At 46.4% G+C, this 21,745-nt stretch overlaps 2 protein-coding genes across 5 annotated transcripts in view; both read right to left on the reverse strand.

Annotated features, from left to right (window-relative positions):
- Positions 1–1,167: 1,167 nt before the first annotated feature.
- Positions 1,168–5,077, reverse strand: LOC133897340 (LEAF RUST 10 DISEASE-RESISTANCE LOCUS RECEPTOR-LIKE PROTEIN KINASE-like 2.4). 3 transcript variants are annotated; one of them, XR_009905897.1, is made up of 6 exons: positions 3,916–5,077; positions 3,448–3,483; positions 2,070–3,135; positions 1,822–1,981; positions 1,680–1,736; positions 1,168–1,579 (listed from the first exon to the last, which is right to left on the reverse strand). XR_009905897.1 is itself a non-coding variant. In XM_062338120.1 (5 exons), the coding sequence occupies exons 1-4, from the start codon at positions 4,682–4,684 to the stop codon at positions 1,840–1,842; spliced, it is 2,013 nt and encodes a 670-aa protein (XP_062194104.1). In that variant the 5' UTR covers positions 4,685–5,075; the 3' UTR covers positions 1,168–1,579; positions 1,822–1,839. The 3 variants fall into 3 exon arrangements, 1 of the variants encoding a protein (XP_062194104.1); XR_009905908.1 differs by having other exon boundaries at positions 2,070–2,997; positions 3,916–5,074; XM_062338120.1 differs by lacking the exon at positions 1,680–1,736 and having other exon boundaries at positions 3,916–5,075.
- Positions 5,078–13,550: 8,473 nt separating this feature from the next.
- Positions 13,551–21,745, reverse strand: part of LOC133897484 (LEAF RUST 10 DISEASE-RESISTANCE LOCUS RECEPTOR-LIKE PROTEIN KINASE-like 2.1) — a 92,105-nt gene continuing 83,910 nt past the window's right edge. Inside the window, exon 5 of one of the 2 annotated variants that reach the window (XM_062338437.1) lies at positions 13,551–13,571. The gene's annotated coding sequence lies outside the window, so the exon portion shown is untranslated. Of the gene's footprint in view, positions 13,576–21,745 lie in introns of both variants that reach the window. The other variant, XM_062338369.1, reaches the window with a different exon arrangement.

Here is a 21,745-nt window from a genome sequence, read left to right on the forward strand (position 1 = left end):
CGCATGAGGGCTCTAATCAAGTATTGCGGCGCTATGTCTATGCTGTGGATAGTGCATGTGTCAGGAGTCCACATCATGTTGACAGAACCTACTCCTTGATTTTTTCTTGCCCCGTGCAGTGCTTGCCAGCCAGCACTCTAGGCTGTAGAGTAGCGAACTAAGGGGATAAAAATAAAGGTTGCTAGTACTGTACGTGCGGTACTACTCACAAACCTACTAGCACTGAGCAGGTATGCAAATATCTATAAGCAAGTGGCACGCATGCCTCTGACAACGAAGGGCTCATACGTGCTTACCTTTGCATGGAGCGATGCTCAGAGCCGTGCGTGCTTACCTTCGTATGGAGCTATGTTCGGAGCCGTCATCTCGGCCTGTAGATCCGCGCGCAGGCCACTTTCGAGCTATAAGACCAAAATTGCGCCTCACGTAGCGTACGACAGATGACAGAAGAGCGCTTTTATGAGGGAGCTCCCCCAGGTTTACCATGCCCGGCGAAGGGCCCAACGAGACCACAACGGTGAGCCCACGTACGTTGAACTGCATGGGGCCTACTCGGCGGCGAGCCCCCAGGATACGGTGCTCTCGCGTGCGCAGAGCTACGTTTGTTGCAGCTTTCCTGTACTGTTGTCGAGGCAGCGAAGAGCGGCATACACATCACATCCTCTTGGGGTGCGATGATGACTTGGCAACCGGCGGTGGCATTGGGCTCTCGGGTGCCACCTGCAAGATGATGGGCTCCTTCAAGCAGCACGAGTGCTCCTCCATGACCCGGTCTGAGAACATGTTCTGCTCTCCTGATGTCCTCTCAACTCCCATCCTCTCATTGCTTTTTGTATCAGACATCCCTATGGACGACGCGCTATTGGAGCACGAAGACATGCTCCGAACAGAGTGCGGCGAGAGCCCCACTCCATAAGAGGAGGTTAAAGCTTGGAGATCAACAGTGAATTGAAAGGAAAGAGCTAGAGAAAAACGAAGTCAGTGTAATAGGGAAAACCTCTGGGCCCCCTCTCCTGCCTTTCGAGGGCTTATTTATAGAGAGAAGTGGCAGAGACAATTATCAGTTTGCTTCTAAGATATTATGTTACAATCATGTGTATGAATGGGGTATTTCGGACATTTCACCCCTTTACATACCAACAGCACTCATACATGGGCTGATAAGACTTCAAAAATGCACCGAATCTGAAACCAAACTAAAAAATTCTAGCAAAATTTATACCTCTTTCCGCCCCATTTTACACATCCTCATATTTTTCAACATGCCATCACTCCGGTATCTAAACTTGCTGCGCTCTCCTGTTCCAAGGTGCATCATTCCAACTGTAAGGTTTCGTCCAATACTTTACACCAGTACAGTACATATGTGTCCACCATTGGGAAATTTTGGGTGATGGACGACTATAAACAATACTTGGACCCCTCTTGGGACCGTAATATGTATTACTTCCAATGCAAGATATGTTAGTAGGCTAGTAGCCTTTTCTTTTGGAAATAGTCTGGCAATAACTTCAGATTTTGGGAATTTTTGGGCTATGGATGGATGACCGAAACCCGCGAGTGAAGGAGCAGTGACAATCTGCAAAATAATAAAAATATAAATATGTTAGGATTATGTCAAATATCTTATGCATACTTGGACTATTTCCCCTCTACGGGCTTCAATATTTATGGCTTACAATGCAACATATTATAGCAGACCATCAGCCTTTTCTTTTAAGATTTCAACCCCTTACCTGCAAACAATAGGTACATATACAAGGTTCATACAGAAATATGTTATGATTTATGATAATGCCTAATTCTGATATTATTGCTTACCTAGTGTAGGTGACCTTTTCACAGAGTTGGTAACCGTCGTAGGGTTTTTGAATTCACAACGCTTAACTCCTTGATCTTTAGCACTTCACTAAAAGCTTGTGTTTTCGAAGCACTGCTGGTACTTGTGCTTTCTGCATTCAAACTGTAAGCTGAATCTTCGCTGGGAAAAAAGAAAAAAATGGTGCTATATCAACTTTCTGGTAAATGGTACCGGACAGCTGCAGAAATATGTATAGAAAATATCTTACAATATTTGACTTAAGTTTTGCTTCGGTGGCATGTCCAATTCATCTAAACCTCTCTCGAACATTTCTAAAACCTTGGTTACCGTAGGGCGATGTGTCGGTAATATTTGTACGCACCACAAGCCAATCAAACTCATCTTTTTGGCAATTTCTTCAACTTCACTTGTGACTTCGCAAGCTTGTAATCCATCATCCTGACCAAAGTGGTCATAAATCCAACCTGGAAAATATTTTTCACTTGACCTTTGAACCGCTGATTTCACATTTTTCCTGCCTCCAACAATCTCTAACAACATCATTCCATAACTATAAATGTCTGATTTTGTTGAAACACCTCCGAAGATTCGAGAGTGCACTTCAGGAGCGATGAATCCAACTGTTCCTCTAGCACCAGCCATTGAAACCTTGCTCTCCTTTGTACGACACAATTTGGCCAAACCAAAATCAGCAATCTTTGGGCAAAACTCCTGATCTAGAAGGATATTTTGAGGCTTGATATCGAAGTGGATGATGCGTGTATTGCAACTATGGTGCAAGTATTCTAACCCTCGAGCAATCCCAATTGCTATTGTATAGAGCTTATCCCATCCTAAAACTGCTTTAGGATTCTCAGAATAGATGCACTTATCCAAAGAACCATTAGGCATGTACTCATATATAAGGGCTCGTTTTGAGCCCTCCAAACAGAACCCAAATAAGCTAACAATATTAACATGAGATGTCCTGCCAATGCTCATAACCTCGTTCACGAACTCCTCCCCATTTCCCTTGCACTCATGCAAGAATTTCACAGCAACCAGACGACCATCATATAGTGTTCCTTTGAAAACCTTTCCATAACCACCTTCTCCAAGCTTATTATTGAGAGAAGAAGTTATATTTGCTACCTCTGAGTACTTGTATCTTTTTGGAGCTAGTGATCCCTGCGATACTATTAGGGCCTCAATATTCCTTTCAGTGCTGCTGCTAGTCTTTTTGCATAGGAAAAAACGTAGTTTTTGCCCCTTTCTACGCCATATCATCACATAAATACATGGTAGGAGCAAGCTTGTAGCTAGTGACATCGAAACTGAAATTAAAGTATATGTTAATTTTCTCTTAAAATAGTGAGATGTTATATTTTGACCATTTAGATTTCCAAGACCATTAGAATTCGTGTTTCTCTTTTTTTTAATTAAAAAAACAGAAGTACAAATTTTGGTTGATTGTTCTAGATTTTCATTTTAGAATCATTGTGTAAATAGATAAGATAAACTTTGGAATAGTTATTCTACGCTCTTTCAAAAGCTAGATCTGAAAAGTAACTCGTTATAGAAAATAACTATTAATATCTAGTGAAATTTAGAGGATTAGATATGAAACGATGTCAAACATTGCATACCTATTAGTATTATCTTCCTGCCAGTCCTTTTGCTACCTGAAATAGCACAGAATATTAATTAAAAAGAAATATATAGTACTATATTGATTCTTTTTCCAAAAACGAAACTGTCAAGATATGCCACCCTTGCTGTATAAGTGGATTTCCTTTTTTATTTTGAGCTGAAAAATCTAGATGACTCAACGCCTTTTTAGTTTCGAGATAGTAACTGCCGTGGCCGTGAGGGAGGGTGCACCAGAGTGGCCAGGTCAAGTGTTCAGTCGCCACCCCCCCCCCCCCCCCACAGTGGTCCATCTAATTTGATTCTTTTTTTCCAAATGAACTCGGGACCTGTTTGGGGCTCATGTTCTAGTGAAGTACTATGTGACGTCCGGCGGTTCGAAGTTTTTTTATGAACCAGACGCTTGCATGGCTTGATGTCCCTAGTTCCTACCGAGCTAATTTTATTTGTTCCAAGAGCAAACTAACCTTCTGATGGCGCCAACGACGCCGGCGGCGGCCATGTCAAGAGGAAGCCGTCTCTGATGAGTTTCTCGTAGTTGCTCGCGTTCGCCTTGCCAGAGCCTCCAAGCACCGGCACGACGGTGGCACTGCAGCCCTCCAAAAAGTAGCTACCCGAATTGTCGTCGTAACGCCATCCGACGCTAACAAACATAATGTTGTGGCACCTCGTCTTCACGAGCCTCATGCGGGCCGCCGGCGCCGGCGCCTTGGTGCAGTTGTAGAAGACGAGGTCCTGATTGACAGGGCTGATCGAGAATGGAATACCGAGCTTGGTGGAGCTGTTGTACGACGGGGCGTGACAGGAGCTGGAGTTGCTGAAGTCTTGAAGCTTGTGGATATCGGCGATGAGCAAGGAGGCGTTGTCGTAGAAGATGTTGAGGATCTGGAACCACTGTTCAACGCGCTGGGTGTATCCGAAGTACGGGGTGTTGTTACGGCACCGAACCTGGAACCCAATCCCAGCGCAGTTGGTCTCCGTCGCCTGCTCCGGGACGATCCCGAACGGGAAGGTGATGCTCACGTTGCCGCATAGCTTGGGCGAGCAGGGATCTCCTCCTTGAGCTCCTGCTGCAGTGGCAAGCATCAGCGGTAACAACCACATCCAAGCCGCCCAGACCGAGGAGTCGAAGAAGAGCAAAAAGCTCGGAGACATGGGAGCAACAGAAGATTTCGACGATTGCAGTAGCCTCGAACAAAGGGCTGAATCGGTGATGTGTTGTGTGGAGACAGACATAGGAGAATTATCCGATCCAAGGAAGGATGATGTATGGGGGAGGACGAGTGACTCCTGTGTAGTGACCGAAACCTTTGACTGGATATTCGGGGGCAAGCCATCAGCATCCGCGCACGGGAATTCCCGGGGTGCCCGATGGACGGGGCAAGCGAGGAAACCGCTAAATGCTAAACGGAGACTAGGAGATTTTTTCGAGGTAGTCAACGCAATATAGGTATCAACTGTATGTCCTCTGTTTGTAAAATTATAATAGATAGACTTTTGACTTTATAATTTCAGCATGAATATGTTGGGAACAGCTATGAAAGTATATGACAACCCAAGGATTTTTACGGATCTCTATTAGTGCTGATTTTATCCCGGTCAATTTAGATATGTCTGCCTACATTTGCAGTCCAAAGCACATCGGGAATAAAAAATACTAGTTGGTATCTTCTTTTTAAACAATTGTCTTTGTCAATTTCCTAGCAGCGGAATCTTTGCTCGCAAAGGTAGCATTAGCTTTTTGCTAGATAGCCAGGAAGATACTCATGTTGGTAAAGTATTTAATGAAATCTTGGTCGTTGTCAGGCAAAGCAATAGTTCTAAAGGAGCAACTCCTTCTGATTCCGTCATTCGTCTGAGTTCTCACAAAATCTTAGTCGAGGACTGTAAGCGATTGGACGTTCTTCGACCTCTCGCTTAAGCACTGTAAGTTTATCAACCTTCAACAATACCTCACGTGCTCCCCTATCCCACCCTGCCCCATTGCCACCCCACCTCACCCTACCCCTAGGCTCTAAAATCCCGCTCCATCACTATTTTGTTTTTTAATCATTTGAATCATGCGAACTTTAAAGCTTGTTTGGTTGCTAGCTACATCTCACTAGGTCATACCTTATACGTGTCACATATTCTTAGTTATGTGTTTGATTCAACGCTACAACTGTAACTTACCAAACTTTCTTAGCCCTCTACACCACATGTCATAGACTTGTTTTCTTGCCAAACTTTGCTACAAGTACGGCAGCCATTTTATTCACCATATTTTTTTATGGCAGCCACACTTTGTTTAAGTTTAGTTACAGCGAAGCTATACACCAACCAAACAGACCCTTACTCTCTTGGTTACTCATTGCAAACATATACTCTTTCAATTCAACTCCAACTTACTCCACTTGCAGTTTGTCACATGTTCTCAACAACACACTCCATAAGTACATATATCCCAATAGTAGCAAGGACGGAGCTTCTCTATGGCCAACAGGAGCTAGGACCCCTCCTTTCCTATAGAACGGCTTTTGTGGCTCGCAAATCGGACAGGAGAATAAGAGAAAATTGTAGCGTGAGTTGTATACCCAGGCCGACATGAGTCATTGGCGTGCGAGGACCTAGCCCAGGAGGTCATGGCACGAACCAGCTTTTGTGATGGGCCCCCATCACCCTCCTTAGGTTTGGGCTGAATCTAGATGGGCTCGATAGCACGGCCACGTAGATCCACCCTGCGCCGGTAGTGACGATATGCCCGTCCCGCCGTCGTGAGGCACTGCTGCAGCTGTCATCTCGCCATCGTGAGGTGCAACAGTGAACACTAGCACCAACCACTACAGTTCCTCAGCCATCTCGCTCCTACCGCGCGATCGCAGATTATGTCATCGCAATGAGGAAGTCACCGGCCTTGCCGGTTGGTGCCGGTGGTTAGGGCGGTAGATGGGAATTGCGGTACTAATTTGATCCTCTGCCACCGATGGGGCAAACCTTGGGGTGATGGAGCTGGAGTGCCCGATCTTTCGGTGAGAGGGATAACTTCGATTTGTGGAGGAGGTGACTCTCGCGATCCGACTACGAATGAACAGGTCGTGGCGCCTTAGCAATCGCTGAACCAACTCCAAATGGTTATTGACCTTGCTGGTGGCAAGATCAACCTGAACACGAGGTTCTATTCCTGCAAGCAATCAAAGAACAAGATGAAGGCAAAACTGAATATCAATCGCTCACGAATTGGGGTTCACAATGGCTGTCCACAGGTGGCCGCTGAGCACAACTGCAGCACAGGACGTTTGCACAATAGCTAAACTTATCAAAGAAAACCCAAGCAAAAGAGGGGGCGCAGCCCCTGGCTAAATAGGGGGAGGAGGCGTGAGGAAGGTAGGCGCCCAGCCTGCCCACAAGGCAGGGAATAGGCGCCCAAACAGCCACACGCCATCTCCTTGATCCCCTTTCCTGATTTAGGTGGCGCAGCACCTTCCTGGTTATTTCTTGACAAAACTAAAAACACATAGGTGGCCAGCACCTAGACATTATTCTGGCCAGGTTCATCATGAGCATAGATGGCGCATGCACTTAGGAAACTTCTGGTCCTTCATTCTTCAAAATCATCACGAAGTTTAATTCACGTGCACGAGCTCGAGTGAGTGGTCCTGGTGGCGCCTGTGCTGGTTCAGTTGGAGTAGCCATTCCCGTGTCGGGGTTGATGTCCTCATCATCCTCCCCTTCTTGAATCGAAGTCGTCCTCGACGGCAGCTCCTCATCCTCGCCCGCATATGGTTTCAAATCTGCAACATTAAAACTAGAGGAAACACCATATTCTGCAGGCAGGTCAAGTATATAAGCATTATCATTAATTTTCTTTAACACCTTGAAGGGACCAGCAGCACGTGGCATCAGCTTAGACCTGCGCAAAGTAGGAAAGCGATCCTTGCGCAAATGCAACCAAACCAAGTCACCAGGTTCAAAAGTAACAAGTTTACGTCCTTTACTACCAACAGCCTGATTTTTAGCATTAGTGTGCGCAATGTTCTGCTGCGTTTGCTCATGGATGTCCAACATTTGTTTAACACGTGCAACAACATCTACATGTTGGGCGTCCAAAGGATCAAAGGACAGCAAGTCAATTGGCGCCCGTGGAATGTAACCATAGACAACCTGAAAAGGGCACATTTTCGTGGAGGAATGTGTAGCACGATTGTAAGCAAACTCGACATGGGGCAAGCAATCCTCCCAAAGTTTCAGATTCTTGTCTAACACAGCCCTAAGCATGGTAGATAAGGTTCTGTTCACAACCTCAGTTTGCCCATCTGTTTGTGGGTGACAAGTGGTGCTGAAAAGCAATTTAGTTCCTAGTTTATTCCAAAGAGATCTCCAAAAATGACTTAGGAACTTAGCATCGCGATCTGAGACTATTGTATTTGGAACACCATGTAAATGAATAATCTCACGAAAGAACAATTCAGCAACGCTGCTAGCATCATCAGTTTTATGACATGGTATGAAGTGAGCCATTTTAGAGAATCGATCAACAACCACAAAGATACTATCCCTCCCCTTCTTAGTTCGAGGTAAGCCCAAAACAAAATCCATAGAAATATCGAGCCAAGGAGAAGTAGGGACAGGTAACGGCATATACAAACCGTGGTTGTTCAGGTGTGACTTAGCTTTCTGGCACGTGGTGCAGCGTGCAACAAAGCGCTCCACGTCGCGGCGCATCTGGGGCCAAAAGAAGTGTGCGGCCAGAATCTCCTGTGTCTTGTAAACGCCAAAGTGTCCCATGAGGCCGCCACCATGCGCTTCCTGCAACAGCAAAAGACGAACCGAGCTTGCTGGAATACATAGCTTGTTAGCGCGGAACAAGAACCCATCGTTTACATGGAATTTACCCCATGGTTTACCATCCTTGCAATGCATCATGATGGCCTTAAAATCAGGATCATCGGCGTATTGTTCTTTCACAGTTTGTAAGCCAAAAATTTTAAAGTCTAACTGGGACAGCATGGTGTATCTACGCGACAAAGCATCAGCAATAATGTTGTCTTTCCCGTTCTTGTGTTTGATGATGTAAGGAAAAGACTCTATGAATTCTACCCACTTAGCATGCCGACGGTTCAGATTGGTTTGGCTACGAATATGTTTTAAAGCCTCATGATCAGAATGAATAATAAACTCGCGAGGCCATAAATAATGCTGCCAAGTTTGTAGAGTGCGAACCAAAGCGAAAAGTTCTTTGTCATAAGTTGAATAATTCAGACTAGCACCGCTTAATTTTTCGCTAAAGTAAGCCACTGGTTTTCCCTCTTGAAGCAAAACACCGCCCAACCCAATACCACTAGCATCGCATTCAAGTTCAAACATCTTATTGAAATCAGGAAGTTGTAGTAAGGGGGCATGTGTCAACTTATCTTTTAGGATGGTGAATGCCTCTTCTTGTGCCGTACCCCAGGAGAAAGGAATGCCCTTTTTGGTGAGCTCATGCAACAGGGCGGCAATGGAGCTGAAATCACGCACAAACCGTCGGTAGAATCCTGCAAGCCCAAGAAAACTCCGAATCTGCGTAACTGTCGTCGGCGTGGGCCAGCTCTGGATGGCGTCAATCTTGCTGCTGTCCACCTCAATGCCCTGTGGAGTAACAACATAGCCAAGAAACGACACACGTTGTGTGCAGAAGTTGCACTTTTCCAAGTTACCAAATAAACGGGCAGCGCGCAAAGCATCAAAAACAGCACGCAAATGTTCCAAATGCTCTTCCATAGACTTGCTGTAAATCAGAATATCGTCGAAATAAACAACCACAAACAGTCCTATGAACGGCCTCAAAACTTCATTCATTAAGCGCATAAATGTGCTGGGAGCATTAGTCAATCCAAACGGCATAACTAACCATTCATATAAGCCAAATTTTGTTTTAAATGCCGTTTTCCATTCATCCCCAAGTTTCATTCTAATCTGGTGGTACCCGCTACGCAAATCGACCTTGGAGAATATAACAGCACCGCTAAGCTCATCAAGCATATCATCAAGGCGAGGTATAGGATAGCGATAACGAATCGTGATATTGTTAATCGCGCGACAATCTACGCACATGCGCCAGGTACCATCCTTCTTTGGAACAAGTAAAACAGGAACAGAGCAAGGGCTAAGAGACTCACGAATGTAGCCCTTATCAAGTAACGCTTGGACTTGGTGCTGAATCTCCTTTGTTTCAGCGGGATTGGTACGGTACGGGGCGCGGTTGGGAAGCTGGGCGCCTGGGATGAGGTCGATCTGGTGCTCAATGCCGCGAATGGGAGGAAGACCTGGTGGTAACTCCTTCGGAAACACATCGGCATAGTCCTGCAAAAGCTTAGTAACAGCAGGGGGTATGTCCAAAGATGGCGCATCATCTAGTGAAAACAGCACATGAGAGCATACAAGCGCATAGCATGGCAGATTATCATCACGTACTTCATCGAAATCAGATTTAGTGGCTAGCAAAACATGAGCTTTCAGTTTAATCTCGTTTTGTATGTGCGGTTGCTGCTGGTGTTGTTTAGCTCTAGCGATGTCATCTTTTACAATCTGTTCAGGGGTCATTGGATGAAGAATTATTTTCTTGCCCTTAAACATCAAAGAGTAATGGTTTGTGCGACCATGATGTAAGCTATCCGTATCATATTGCCAAGGCCTACCGAGCAGCAACGAACAGGCTTCCATGGGAACAACATCGCAATCGGCATAATCATGATAGGACCCCATAGAGAAATGAACACGTACCGAGCGTGTTACCTTGAGTTTGTCGCCCTGGTTTAGCCATTGAATATGGTAGGGGTGTGGGTGTGGGCGCGTTGAGAGAAACAACTTCTCCACCAGATCCGTGCTTGCCAAGTTGTTGCAGCTGCCGCCGTCAATAATGATGCGAACAGATCGTTCTTGCACAACGCCTTTGGTGTGGAACAAGGTGTGGCGCTGGTTCTGCTCTGGTTGTGCAACCTACGTGCTGAGAACGCGCTGCACAACAAGACTCTCATACTTGTCGGCGTCAGTGGCAGCCACATGTTCTTCTTCGGTTCCTGCAACGTCAGTGGCAAGCATAGCATATATGGTTTCTTCGGAATCACTAGCTGAAGAATACTCACCATTGTCACGTATAATCAGCGTGCGCTTGTTGGGGCAGTCCCGTATCACGTGACCAAAACCTTTGCAGCGATGGCATTGAATGTCCTTGGTGCGTCCAGAGGAAGAGGCGCCCTTTGTTGCTTGATGTGGCGCTGGAGTTTTTGCTGCTGCCTTGTCACTCGGAGTGCCGCTAGGTGGAGATGGCGCTGCTGGGTGTGACACGGCCACAGGCTTAGGGGCTGAGTGGAACGACGTGGTGCGACCTGCAAAAGAGTTAGCATGTGTCCTCGCGTGTCGTCCCTGCACTTCACGTTCAGCTTTGCAAGCAAGATGGAACAAACGAGTAATATTATTGTACTCCTTATAATCAAGCACATCCTGAATTTCACGGTTTAAACCACCCAAAAAACATGCCATAGCAGCATCATTGTTCTCAACTAAACCACAACGAAGCATACCAGTTTGCAGCTCCTGATAGTACTCTTCAACAGAGTTTGTACCTTGCCTTAAACGCTGTAGTTTATTAAGCATATCGCGAGCATAATATGAGGGAACAAATCTGTGGCGCATGAGAACTTTTAAAGCATCCCAAGTGGTAGGAATTTCAGTGGGATGTTTGCTGCCATGTTCGCGCCACCAAATAGAAGCAAAATGGGTAAACTCACTAGTAGCAGCTCTAACTTGATGTTGTGCAGGAAAAGCATGACATGCAAATTTTTGATCAACAGCAAGTTCCCACTCAAGATAAGCATTAGGATCATATTTACCATTGAATTCAGGTATAGTGAGTTTAATTTTAGAGAAAGAATCATCCTGGTTACGTACCACACGACGAGGTCCTCGCCGGCGACGACGGTCCTGAGCATCATGCTCGGTGTCGCCACCATAATCAGTGTCGCCCTGTACCTCACCAAGCTGCTGGGACAACTCCTCAAGCCGTGTCATGATGGTGTCGAGGCTGGTGTTGGTGGTGGCTTGGGCGGTTTTTAATTCCTGGAGCGCCGAACCGGCTTCAATTTGTGCTGTTTCAAGCTGACCAAGGCGCTCGTTGGTGACGTGAATGTCTTTAGCGAGGCCATCAACTTGGAGGCGCATTTGTCGCTCAAAATGCTGTATGATGCGCTTGGTACGAGGGGACTGTGGCATGGCGATCGCATCAGCTTGATCCCCTGAGGATCCTGCCATTGTTAGTGCAAAGAACAAGAGAACAAGGAACAAAATAGTATGTCCTACAGCTAGTGGAATGGGTTGCTGAACAGGGCGCTCAAACTAAAACCGTTATCAAGTTCTTACCCGTTCTTACCAAGCCAGCAGGGGTGACCTGCAACCAGCGGTGCAACTGATGAAGCTTGGATAGAGCGATTGCCAGAGGACACAACCTGCACGCTGTAGGGATTTGTGGAGCTATAGGAAAGTTTTACGTGGGAGCAAGGATTAGCACAATCAATCAGCAAATGCAAAGTTGAATAAGAGTGCAAACACGTAGCAAATGCTGCTGGAACCAAGTGAAAAACCGAACAGAATAGAGGCAAAGGAGGCGCGCAAAGGTGGAGAGGACGCACCAAATCCCTGAACTAGGAAGGGGGCGCACAAGCTAGGATGTTGCTGCCTTCCAAAATCGAAGAGCCTGAATTAGAAAGCTGGGGCGCACCAAATATGGAGGTTCTGCTTGCCAAAAACAAAGATGCTGGATGAAGATATGGGGCGCACCAAATCGATTGCACTTCTTACACTTTCCCTTTTTTTTTTTGATTCTGCACCGTGCCTTTTCTTCTGTCCTTTTTTTTTTTTGATAACCAGATCAGGCGCCCCAAAATTTTCAAGCAGAAATGATCAAAACTTGCCAAAACGAAACCAGCAGGGGGGCGCACAAGATATGCTTTCCAAAACGAACCAAGCACAAATGGCAGGAAACCAACAGCAGCAATTAACTTCCAAAACAAGGAGGGGGGGGGGAAACGCACCAGATTTGGTGGGATGGTTCTGATCTGGGCGGAACAGGGGGAGGGAAGAACGTGGTATGGATGAACGAAAGAAGAACGGCGGTGAACAGTGGAGACACGGAGCGACCAGCAACAAGTGACGCAAATGCACGCAAATTCAACAACACAAGATTACTGAATGAAAGTGCTAGGCCAAATGGTTCGGGGACAAGGTTCTAACCTGAATTTTTTTTTTGTAGCTTTTCTGGTGGACGATAGGACGATGAACAACTCTCAAACTAAAGGGATAAAACTCGATAAAACTCACCGATCAACCTGTAATCTGATACCACTTGATGGAGCTGGAGTGCCCGATCTTTCGGTGAGAGGGATAACTTCGATTTGTGGAGGAGGTGACTCTCGCGATCCGACTACGAACGAACATGTCGTGGCGCCTTAGCAATCGCTGAACCAACTCCAAATGGTTATTGACCTTGCTGGTGGCAAGATCAACCTGAACACGAGGTTCTATTCCTGCAAGCAATCGAAGAACAAGCAAGAACAAGATGAAGGCAAAACTGAATATCAATCGCTCACGAATTGGGGTTCACAATGGCTGTCCACAGGTGGCCGCTGAGCACAACTGCAGCACAGGACGTTTGCACAATGGCTAAACTTATCAAAGAAAACCCAAGCAAAAGAGGGGGCGCAGCCCCTGGCTAAATAGGGGGAGGAGGCGTGAGGAAGGTAGGCGCCCAGCCTGCCCACAAGGCAGGGAATAGGCGCCCAAACAGCCACACGCCATCTCCTTGATCCCCTTTCCTGATTTAGGTGGCGCAGCACCTTCCTGGTTATTTCTTGACAAAACTAAAAACACATAGGTGGCCAGCACCTAGACATTATTCTGGCCAGGTTCATCATGAGCATAGATGGCGCATGCACTTAGGAAACTTCTGGTCCTTCATTCTTCAAAATCATCACGAAGTTTAATTCACGTGCACGAGCTCGAGTGAGTGGTCCTGGTGGCGCCTGTGCTGGTTCAGTTGGAGTAGCCATTCCCGTGTCGGGGTTGATGTCCTCATCATGGGGTCACCCGTCGCCTGCCTCCGCTAGCCTTGCTGCCTTGAGAGAACCGGACATGCAATTGCATCTAAGGAAGCAAGTAAGAAACATGCACTTTGATTCTGCCGTATGTTTACCCATTGTTGTGATGCGTAGTTGTCACACGCGTAGATCATTTCAATTATGTGCTGGATGATGGAAACTATATTCATATTTTTGCATTGAAACTATGGCCTTTTGGATTAGTTGGATTTTTTGGGGTCAAGTTGGACGACTTTTGAAATCTGAGTGTGCACCCTTACGATTATCTGATAAGACTTCAGAAACGGTGCATGGTATCTGAAATGTTGCTCAAATATTCAAGCACAATTTATTGCCCTTTCCGCCCCAAATTACATGGCATTACTACGATCAGCTTCATCTTCATATTTCAACACGTCATGACTCTAGTATCCAAATTTATGCTGCTTGCCTGTTCAAAGGTGCATCATTCCAAAAACTTTTTTTTTTCTTTTTTCCCCTCTCTTAATGCAATGGTAAGTAGCTTTCCTGTGTGTTTGAGAAAAAAATAAATACTTGTGCAATTCGTTTTTTTAGGCCATACTTGTGCAATTACTTGATACCGGTACAGATGTGCTGATTACAATTTGGGAATTTTTGGGCTATGGAAGACTATAGGGGATGACCGTGACCCGCGAGTGAATGAACAATGATAATATGCAAAATGATAAAAATATGAATATGTTAGGATTATGTCAAATATCTTATGCATACTGAGACTATTTCCCCCCTTGGGGCTTTAATATTTATGGCTTCCAATGTAAGATATTATAGTAGCCTTTTCTTTTGAAACAGGTACATATTCAAGGTTCATACAGGAATATGTTACGAGTTATGATGAAATGCCTAATTCTGATGTTACTGCTTACCTAGTGTAGGTGACTTTTTCACAGAGTTGGTAACCGTCGTAGGGTTTTTGAATTCACAACGCTTAACTCCTTGATCTTTAGCACTTCACTAAAAGCTTGTGTTTTGGTAGCACCGCTGGTACTTGTGCTTTCTGCATTCAAACTGTAAGCTGAATCTTCGCTGGGAAAAAAGAAAAAAAAAAGTGCTATATCAACTTTCTTGTAATGGTACTGGACAGTTGCAGAAGTATGTATATCAAATATCTTGCAATATTTGACTAAAGTTTTGCTTCGGTGGCATGTCCAATTCATCTAAACCTCTCTCGAACATTTCTAAAACCTTGGTTATTGTAGGGCAATGTATCGGTAATATTTGTACGCACCACAGGCCAATCAAACTCATCTTTTTGGCGATTTGCTCAACTTCACTTGTGACTTCGCAAGTTTGTAATCCATCATCTTGACCAAAGTGGTCATAAATCCAATCTGGAAAATATTTTTCACTTGACCTTTGAACCGTTGATTTCACATTTTTCCTGCCTCCAACAATCTCTAACAACATCATTCCATAACTATAAACATCTGATTTTGTTGAAACAATTTGTTGAAACAACTCCGAAGGTTCGAGAGTGCACTTCAGGAGCGATGAATCCAATTGTTCCTCTAGCACCAGTCATTGAAAGCTTGCTCTCCTTGGTACGACACAATTTGGCTAAACCAAAATCAGCAATCTTTGGGCAAAAATCCTGATCTAGAAGGTATGAATGTATGAGTATATGTACATGTATGTATGAGGTATGAATGTATGATTATATGTATACATGTATGTATGATGTATGAATATGTATAAATAAAATTGTACTGTGCTGACTTTACCTTTTGCCTTACAATTTTGGTCGCACCAACGCTTCACCTGTCTCCCCTTTCCTCAGCCCCCTCGCATCTTGCGACCGCTAGCGGCAGGAGGGTGCGATTCTTTAGAGGTGCTTGGTCGAGTTGGGTGTGAGCAAGATTGAATTCTTTGTTGGCTTTTGGTTTGATGCGACCTCAACGATACTCGGGGCCCGCGCCTTCGAGTCACCAGAGGGTCTATACTTCTCCCACGTGGGGGAGGGTTCACATCTCTCTGTCATGTAGTAATGCCAGAGAGTCCACGACTCTCCCTCATGTAGCAATACTAGAGGGTCCACGACTCTCCGGCATGTAGTAATGCCGGAGGGTTTGGGACCTCGACAGTACTAGAGCTATGCCATTTTCACGCCTCTTCATCATATAGCAATGCTGGAGGGTCTGGGACCTCGACGGTTCTAGGGCTATGCCTTTTTCACACCTCTTCGATATGTAGCAATACCGGAGGGTCTGAGACCTCGACGGTACTAGGGTCATACCCTTTCCACGCCTCTCCGGCATGTAGCAATGCTAGAGAGTCTATACATCGTCGGCACGGAGGCTATGCCTTTAAGATGTCGGCGGGTCGATACCTCTCCGGCACGTAGATTAGGCCTTAAAGATGCCAGAGGATTTTTCTTAAGACATCTCCGTGTGCAGAGGTTTTTAATTGCTATGCGCCATTTGAGCAAAGGTGTGACTTAAGTACTTTACTGTTATCAGCGATTAGCTAATTTGCAGTATAAATTATGACTGGGTCGGACGGCTATTTTTAGCATATGTCAAATTAAGAAATAACTTAAGTTTTAATGTTTACTGCTGTCAACTAATAATTAATTTACAGTAGAATGCTGTAAAAATTTGAATGCAAACGGTGATGCTGAACTTGATAGGGCAATAGTGAGGTGTACCTGGTTGTTCGTGGAAGCTCAAACGTACTAACTCAGGCGCGCGTGCGGCCGGACCGGGTTCAACTGGAGCACTTCATCGGACGTGCCTCGTCCTGCATATCAGCAACCCGCTCCAACAAGAACACACCAGCTCCCTGCGCTGCACTGTTGACGTGGAGAGGCCGGCAGGATTTTTGGCTCGAGGTCCCACGCCAAAAGGTGAAAGCAGCCCCTGGTGCTGTCCAATCTGTACACTGTTGCGGTCCTGTGCAACAGCAGGGATGAACCAGAACTACTTATCGCGTGCCTGTGGGTAAGAAATTCGATGGGTGCGAGTTTAGATTTCAATACTTGCCCGTGGGTATGAATACGAGTTTGATCTTAAATTTGATAGGCAAAAGTTCGCGGGTAAGAGAAAGGCATACTTTTGCCTGTGAATTCGTAAACTCGCTCTAATCACGTTATATATGGATCCAAGTCACCACTAGATATATAATCTAGAAACTTAGGTATATAAATTCATCTTAATTACTTAAACACGTGCTTTGGACGGGCATACGGACGCGCCCGCGGGTAGCAGGCGCAGATAGCATTTCTTACCTGTGGCTGATAACAGATACGGGTGTAAGCATAAATATAAACTCGCGGGTACGAATTTAGATAGTCTCTATCCATAAATATTTTATCTGTTACCATCTTTAACCAGAACTCCAGCAGCCAGTACGTGGACCGCGGCGAGAATAACACGGTTGGACCCTTCTTCAGGTCTGCCTGCACACAGCGTAGAAAAGCCCAGGTTTGGGCAATCTTGACACTTGTGCTCTCAGCATACTGACCTCCAGATTGGATTGGATTGGATTGTATCCTTTCCCCTGTACCCCAGAAGCGAAAGTCACCATCTTCAAGTTGAGACTTCCTTCTCAACAGCTCGGCAGGCTGATCGCCCTTCTCAAATACTGCTTCAGCGCTCCAACCACCTTCTCCAGTTCCATCAGATTGTCTTTTGGATAGAGAGTTTTCCAGCTGATCGGAAAATGGTTGCTGAAGATCACCATGCAGCAGTTGATTCTTAGTAGTTACTTGCTGTGATAGCCTCTCTGCTGCAGCAACTCGATCAATTAGATCTTCGCCACAGCCGCCAGTTTGCTTGAACAGCCACCCTGATCCTTCTAGCTTTTAGGATCTTCAGAATGCAGAATCTTTACTGAGCTCTGCGCTTGACACACCAAACAACTGCTCGGATGGTTGCTTAGCCCAAAAGGACCTAGCACTTGAGCTCAAGCCATCTCCAGCAGCTACCTTAAATTTTCATCCTCAAAAATACTATTACAATATCCCCTATCACTATTACAGCATCTCTTATTTTTTCATCTCCAACAGCTACCCTATTTCTTACCTTCTACTACTTTTTTCCTCCCTCCAGACCCACTGTCACCCTCTGTCTACAGTATAAGACACAAATTCTCTAGAGAAAATTTTAGACTCTATTCAACTCGTGACTTACACGACTCTGTGTTTTGCTTACAAATTAGAGATTACAACTCATATTTATATCGACCTGCTAACTCTAAATCCTAACATGAATCGTGCCATCCCACGATCCGACTCCGACTCGAACTCTGCACACAAACAAACTACGTTATAGCCGTATACGAACCATATACGAACTTCTTGCTTCCGCACTGTCGTGAAACGAGTCCCTGAGATCTACGACAAGGATTAAGTCCAACATACTCCCCCTTAATCTTATCATAGGTCAAGTTCATGAACTCCCAAAAGATGTCGCATGATCACCAACTTCACCGCCAGTAATGCCTTCGTTAGAGCATCGGCTCGCTGCTCTTCTGTGCAAGTGAAATCTACCTCAATCAGGCCTTCTTCAACGCACTCATGGATGAAATAAAACTTGATGTCAATATGTTTACTGCGGCCATGAAACACTGGATTCTTCGTCAAAGCAATCGATAATTTGTTATCAACAAATAATTTGACTGCTTTGGGCTCTTCTCCTGTCAGCTCCTCCAACAAACTTCTAAGCCATAGTGCTTGCATGCCGCCGATGTTGCCGCCGTAAACTCAGCTTCGCAGGAAGACAAAGCCACCGTTTTCTGCTTCTGCGAGTTCCATGACACCAGGCTATCATTAATATAGAAAGTCATACCTCCAGTACTCTTCCTGTCATCCATGTCACCAGCCAGATCACTATCTGTGTAGTCGGTGATCACCTCTGTTTCTCCTCCTCTGGTATACACAACACCATAATACACGGTGCCCTTCAAATACCGAAGAATTTGCTTTATTGCCTTGTAATGCATCACCATGGGCATCTCCATAAATCTATTTGCCACCCTGACAGCAAAAAAAAATATTAGGTCTTGTATGGAGTAAATACCTCAGGCAACCGATGATGCGATGATACTCAGTTGCATCAACCAATTGTCCATCTGGATCCTTATGCAGCTGGTCCCTCTGTTCCATGGAGAATTTTGTGGGATTGTAATCCAGCATACCGAATTGACCAAGAACCTTCTTCGCATACGTTGTTTGCTTGATTGTAATTCGCCCATCTTCTTGTGTTACCTTAATCCCGAGATAGTAATTGAGCAATCCGAGATTGATCATCTCGAGCTCACTCATCATCTGCTGCTTGAATCCCATAATCTCCTCTGGACTTTCTCCTGTCACAATGAGATCATCAACATATACTCCAACAATAACTCCATGTCGGCCTACTCCTCTTGTGTATACGGCATGATCTTGAGCACCCTTCACAAATCCAAGTTGCTTCAAGCTTCTATCAAGTCGAATATTCTAGGCCCGAGGCGCTTGTCGAAGTCCATACATCGCCTTGCTGAGTTTGAGCACAATATGCTCTTTGTTCTTCACTACAAATCCCTCTGGCTGGGTTACGTATACTTCCTCTTTGAGCTCACCATTTAAGAATGCCTATTTGACATCCAGATGATGAACTTGCCAACCTCGGTTGGCTGCAACAGCAAGGATGACGCGTACGGTGTCTAGCCTAGCTACCGGTGCAAACACTTCTTCAAAATCGATTTCTTGCCGCTGCACATAGCCCTTCGCGACCAGCCTTGCCTTGTGCTTGATCACATCTCCATCCGAATTCCTTTTCAGTTTGTAAACCCATTTGAGCCCAATTGGCTTGTGACCAGCTGGTAATGCTGTGAGAGCCCATGTGTTATTCTTCTCTGTGGACTCGATCTTCTTAGTCATGGCGTCCTCCCAGACCTGCTGTCCAGCAGCCTCGTGGTAGCAAGACGGCTCCTCCATCTCCACAAGCATGACCTCTTCTTTCACGTCTTCATCGAGATCCACCCTTGGAGCATCTCTCATGATGTCGTCAATGTGCCTGTAACGCACAGGGCCCTCATCAGTGCTGCTGCTCCCGCTCGATAGCGGTGTGGCCCGATCATCCATTGGCACTTCAGGCGCTGGCAGCACCACTAGATTTGTGGGGTTTGTTGGAGATGCGACTGCCGTGCATGCCATAACGCGTCTCCTGGTTACTGGTCCTTCCGATGTCACCTCGCTGGCCAGCGGAGTCGATGAAGGAACTTGATCATCATGTGCCGTGGGCGTTGGCACACTTGCCGGACCACCCACGAGTGGCAAAGAGCCGCCCACCGCCGGCTCAGTGCTAATCGCCTCCTCAACATCAAAATCAGACGGCTTTCCGCCACCTGTTCTTGTACACCAGCTCCACTTCATGCTTTCATTGAATTTAACATCACGGCTTACATGAATTTTCCCGCGCCTTGAATCAAAGAGACGATGCATCTTGCAACCGCCCTCAACGCCAAGGTACACCATCGGTTGGCTTCGGTCATCAAGCTTCTTCAAGTATGGCGTTGTCACCTTCATGTGCGTACTACAGCCGAACACACGAAGGTGCGCCAAATGCGGCTTCCTTCCATTCCAAGCCTCGAACGGGGTGCGTTCGTCTAGCGCCTTCGTCGGCAAGCGGTTCAGCAGATACACCGCATGTCGCACCGCCTCCCCCAAAACCTTCCAGGCACGTTCATGCTCTTGAGGAGGGACCTCGCCATCGCCATCACGGTCCTATTCCTCCACTTTACCACGCCGTTTTGTTGTGGCATGTATGGCGCGGTGAGGTGCCGTTTGATCCCGGCCTCCTCGCATAACTAAGTGAACTCAGCAGAGAGGAATTCCCCGCTGCGATCAGTCCTCAACGTCTTGATGCGTTGCCCACTCGTGTTCTCGATCTGCAACTTGAACTTTCTGAATACAGAGCAAGCTTGGTCTTTCGACTTGATCACGAACACCCACATCCACCGTGAGTAATCATCAACAATTAACATGAAGTAACTGTTACCAACGAGAGTTGAGAGTGTGATCGACCCGCAAAGGTTAGCATGTAGCAGCTCTAGTGGCTTCTTCGCCCTGAAATTTGCCGCTGCTGGGAACGGCTGCCTCGCCTGCTTTGCCAGCAAACACCTGTGACATAACTCATTCGGGTGTGTGATCGGTGTCACTTCTGTCGCCATCCTCTTGTCAACGAGAAGCTTCATAGCAATGAAGTTGACATGTCCGAGTCTCGCATGCCAAAGCCGCACCGGGTCTTCAAGGCTGGTTAAGAGACACACTGGCATCGCTTGATGCTGCTCGATCTTGTAGAGGTGATTTGGAGTTCGCCTCACTTTCATCAGCAACCGTGCAGGACTATTATCATACACACATAGATGTTCAGCATCCATTATCACCTTGTGTCCAACCTCGGTAAGTTGTCTTAGGCTAATGATGTTGCTGCACAATCTTTGAATGCAGTAGATTTCCTGCAACAGCCACTGATCGCCATTCTTGTAGCTGAACATGACAGACCCTAAGCCCATGATCTGTACCATGGAGCCATCCCCGAATTTCACCTTGCCAGCGACACCTTCGTCTAGCTCTCTGAACTTCTCTTTGTCACCGGTCATGTGATTACTGGCCCTATTGTCTAGGTACCATACCTCAAAGCTAGAGCCTCCCTCTGTTGTATCGTGCAGTTTCGGCTTCATTTTCTCCTCATTCAGCAGTACGGCTCCCCGATGGTGCTGCTGTTCTTGTGCTGGCTCTTCTGACACCACGAGTAGCAGGGAGCAGCCACCGTGACAAGGGGCCCGATAGCGTGCTGCCGGAGTCACGGATCATCAACGAGGAGGGGGCAGAGAAGGTCCGTAAGCTGATGGTGCCTGAAGGCCAGCGGGAGGCCTTGGTGGTGACGCCGGTGAGCTTCCCGCCCACCACGGACCGGTCGGAGCGCATCGTCGTCTTCGTCTCCTTCGTGGCGGCCAGGCTGGTGCTGCCATTCTTGACGTTCTTCCTTCAAATTCTCGACACCTTCGGCATCCAGTTGGTCCACCTGAGTCCAAACTCAGTGGTCATCCTGGCGATATTTGCGCACTTCTGCATAATGTTCGTGGGAGTGCCGCCGTCGGTGGCGCTGTTTCACCACTTCTTCGTGCTGCGGCCGGCCGGGAAGAAGAGAGGCTCATCCACCACGGACGTCACTGGCTGCTGCAA

The sequence above is a fragment of the Phragmites australis genome, chromosome 1 (genome assembly GCF_958298935.1).
Source record: "Phragmites australis chromosome 1, lpPhrAust1.1, whole genome shotgun sequence".
NCBI lineage: Eukaryota > Viridiplantae > Streptophyta > Magnoliopsida > Poales > Poaceae > Phragmites > Phragmites australis.

Coding starts and splice junctions, on each gene's coding strand:
- LOC133897340 (XM_062338120.1), bottom strand. CDS start 4,684: ATGTCTGTCTCCACACAACACATCACCGATTCAGCCCTTTGTTCGAGG. Junction 3,484..3,915: donor GTCGTTGGCGCCATCAGAAG/GTTAGTTTGCTC, acceptor GTGCTATTTCAG/GTAGCAAAAGGACTGGCAGG. Junction 1,982..2,069: donor CAAAACTTAAGTCAAATATT/GTAAGATATTTT, acceptor CTTTTTTCCCAG/CGAAGATTCAGCTTACAGTT.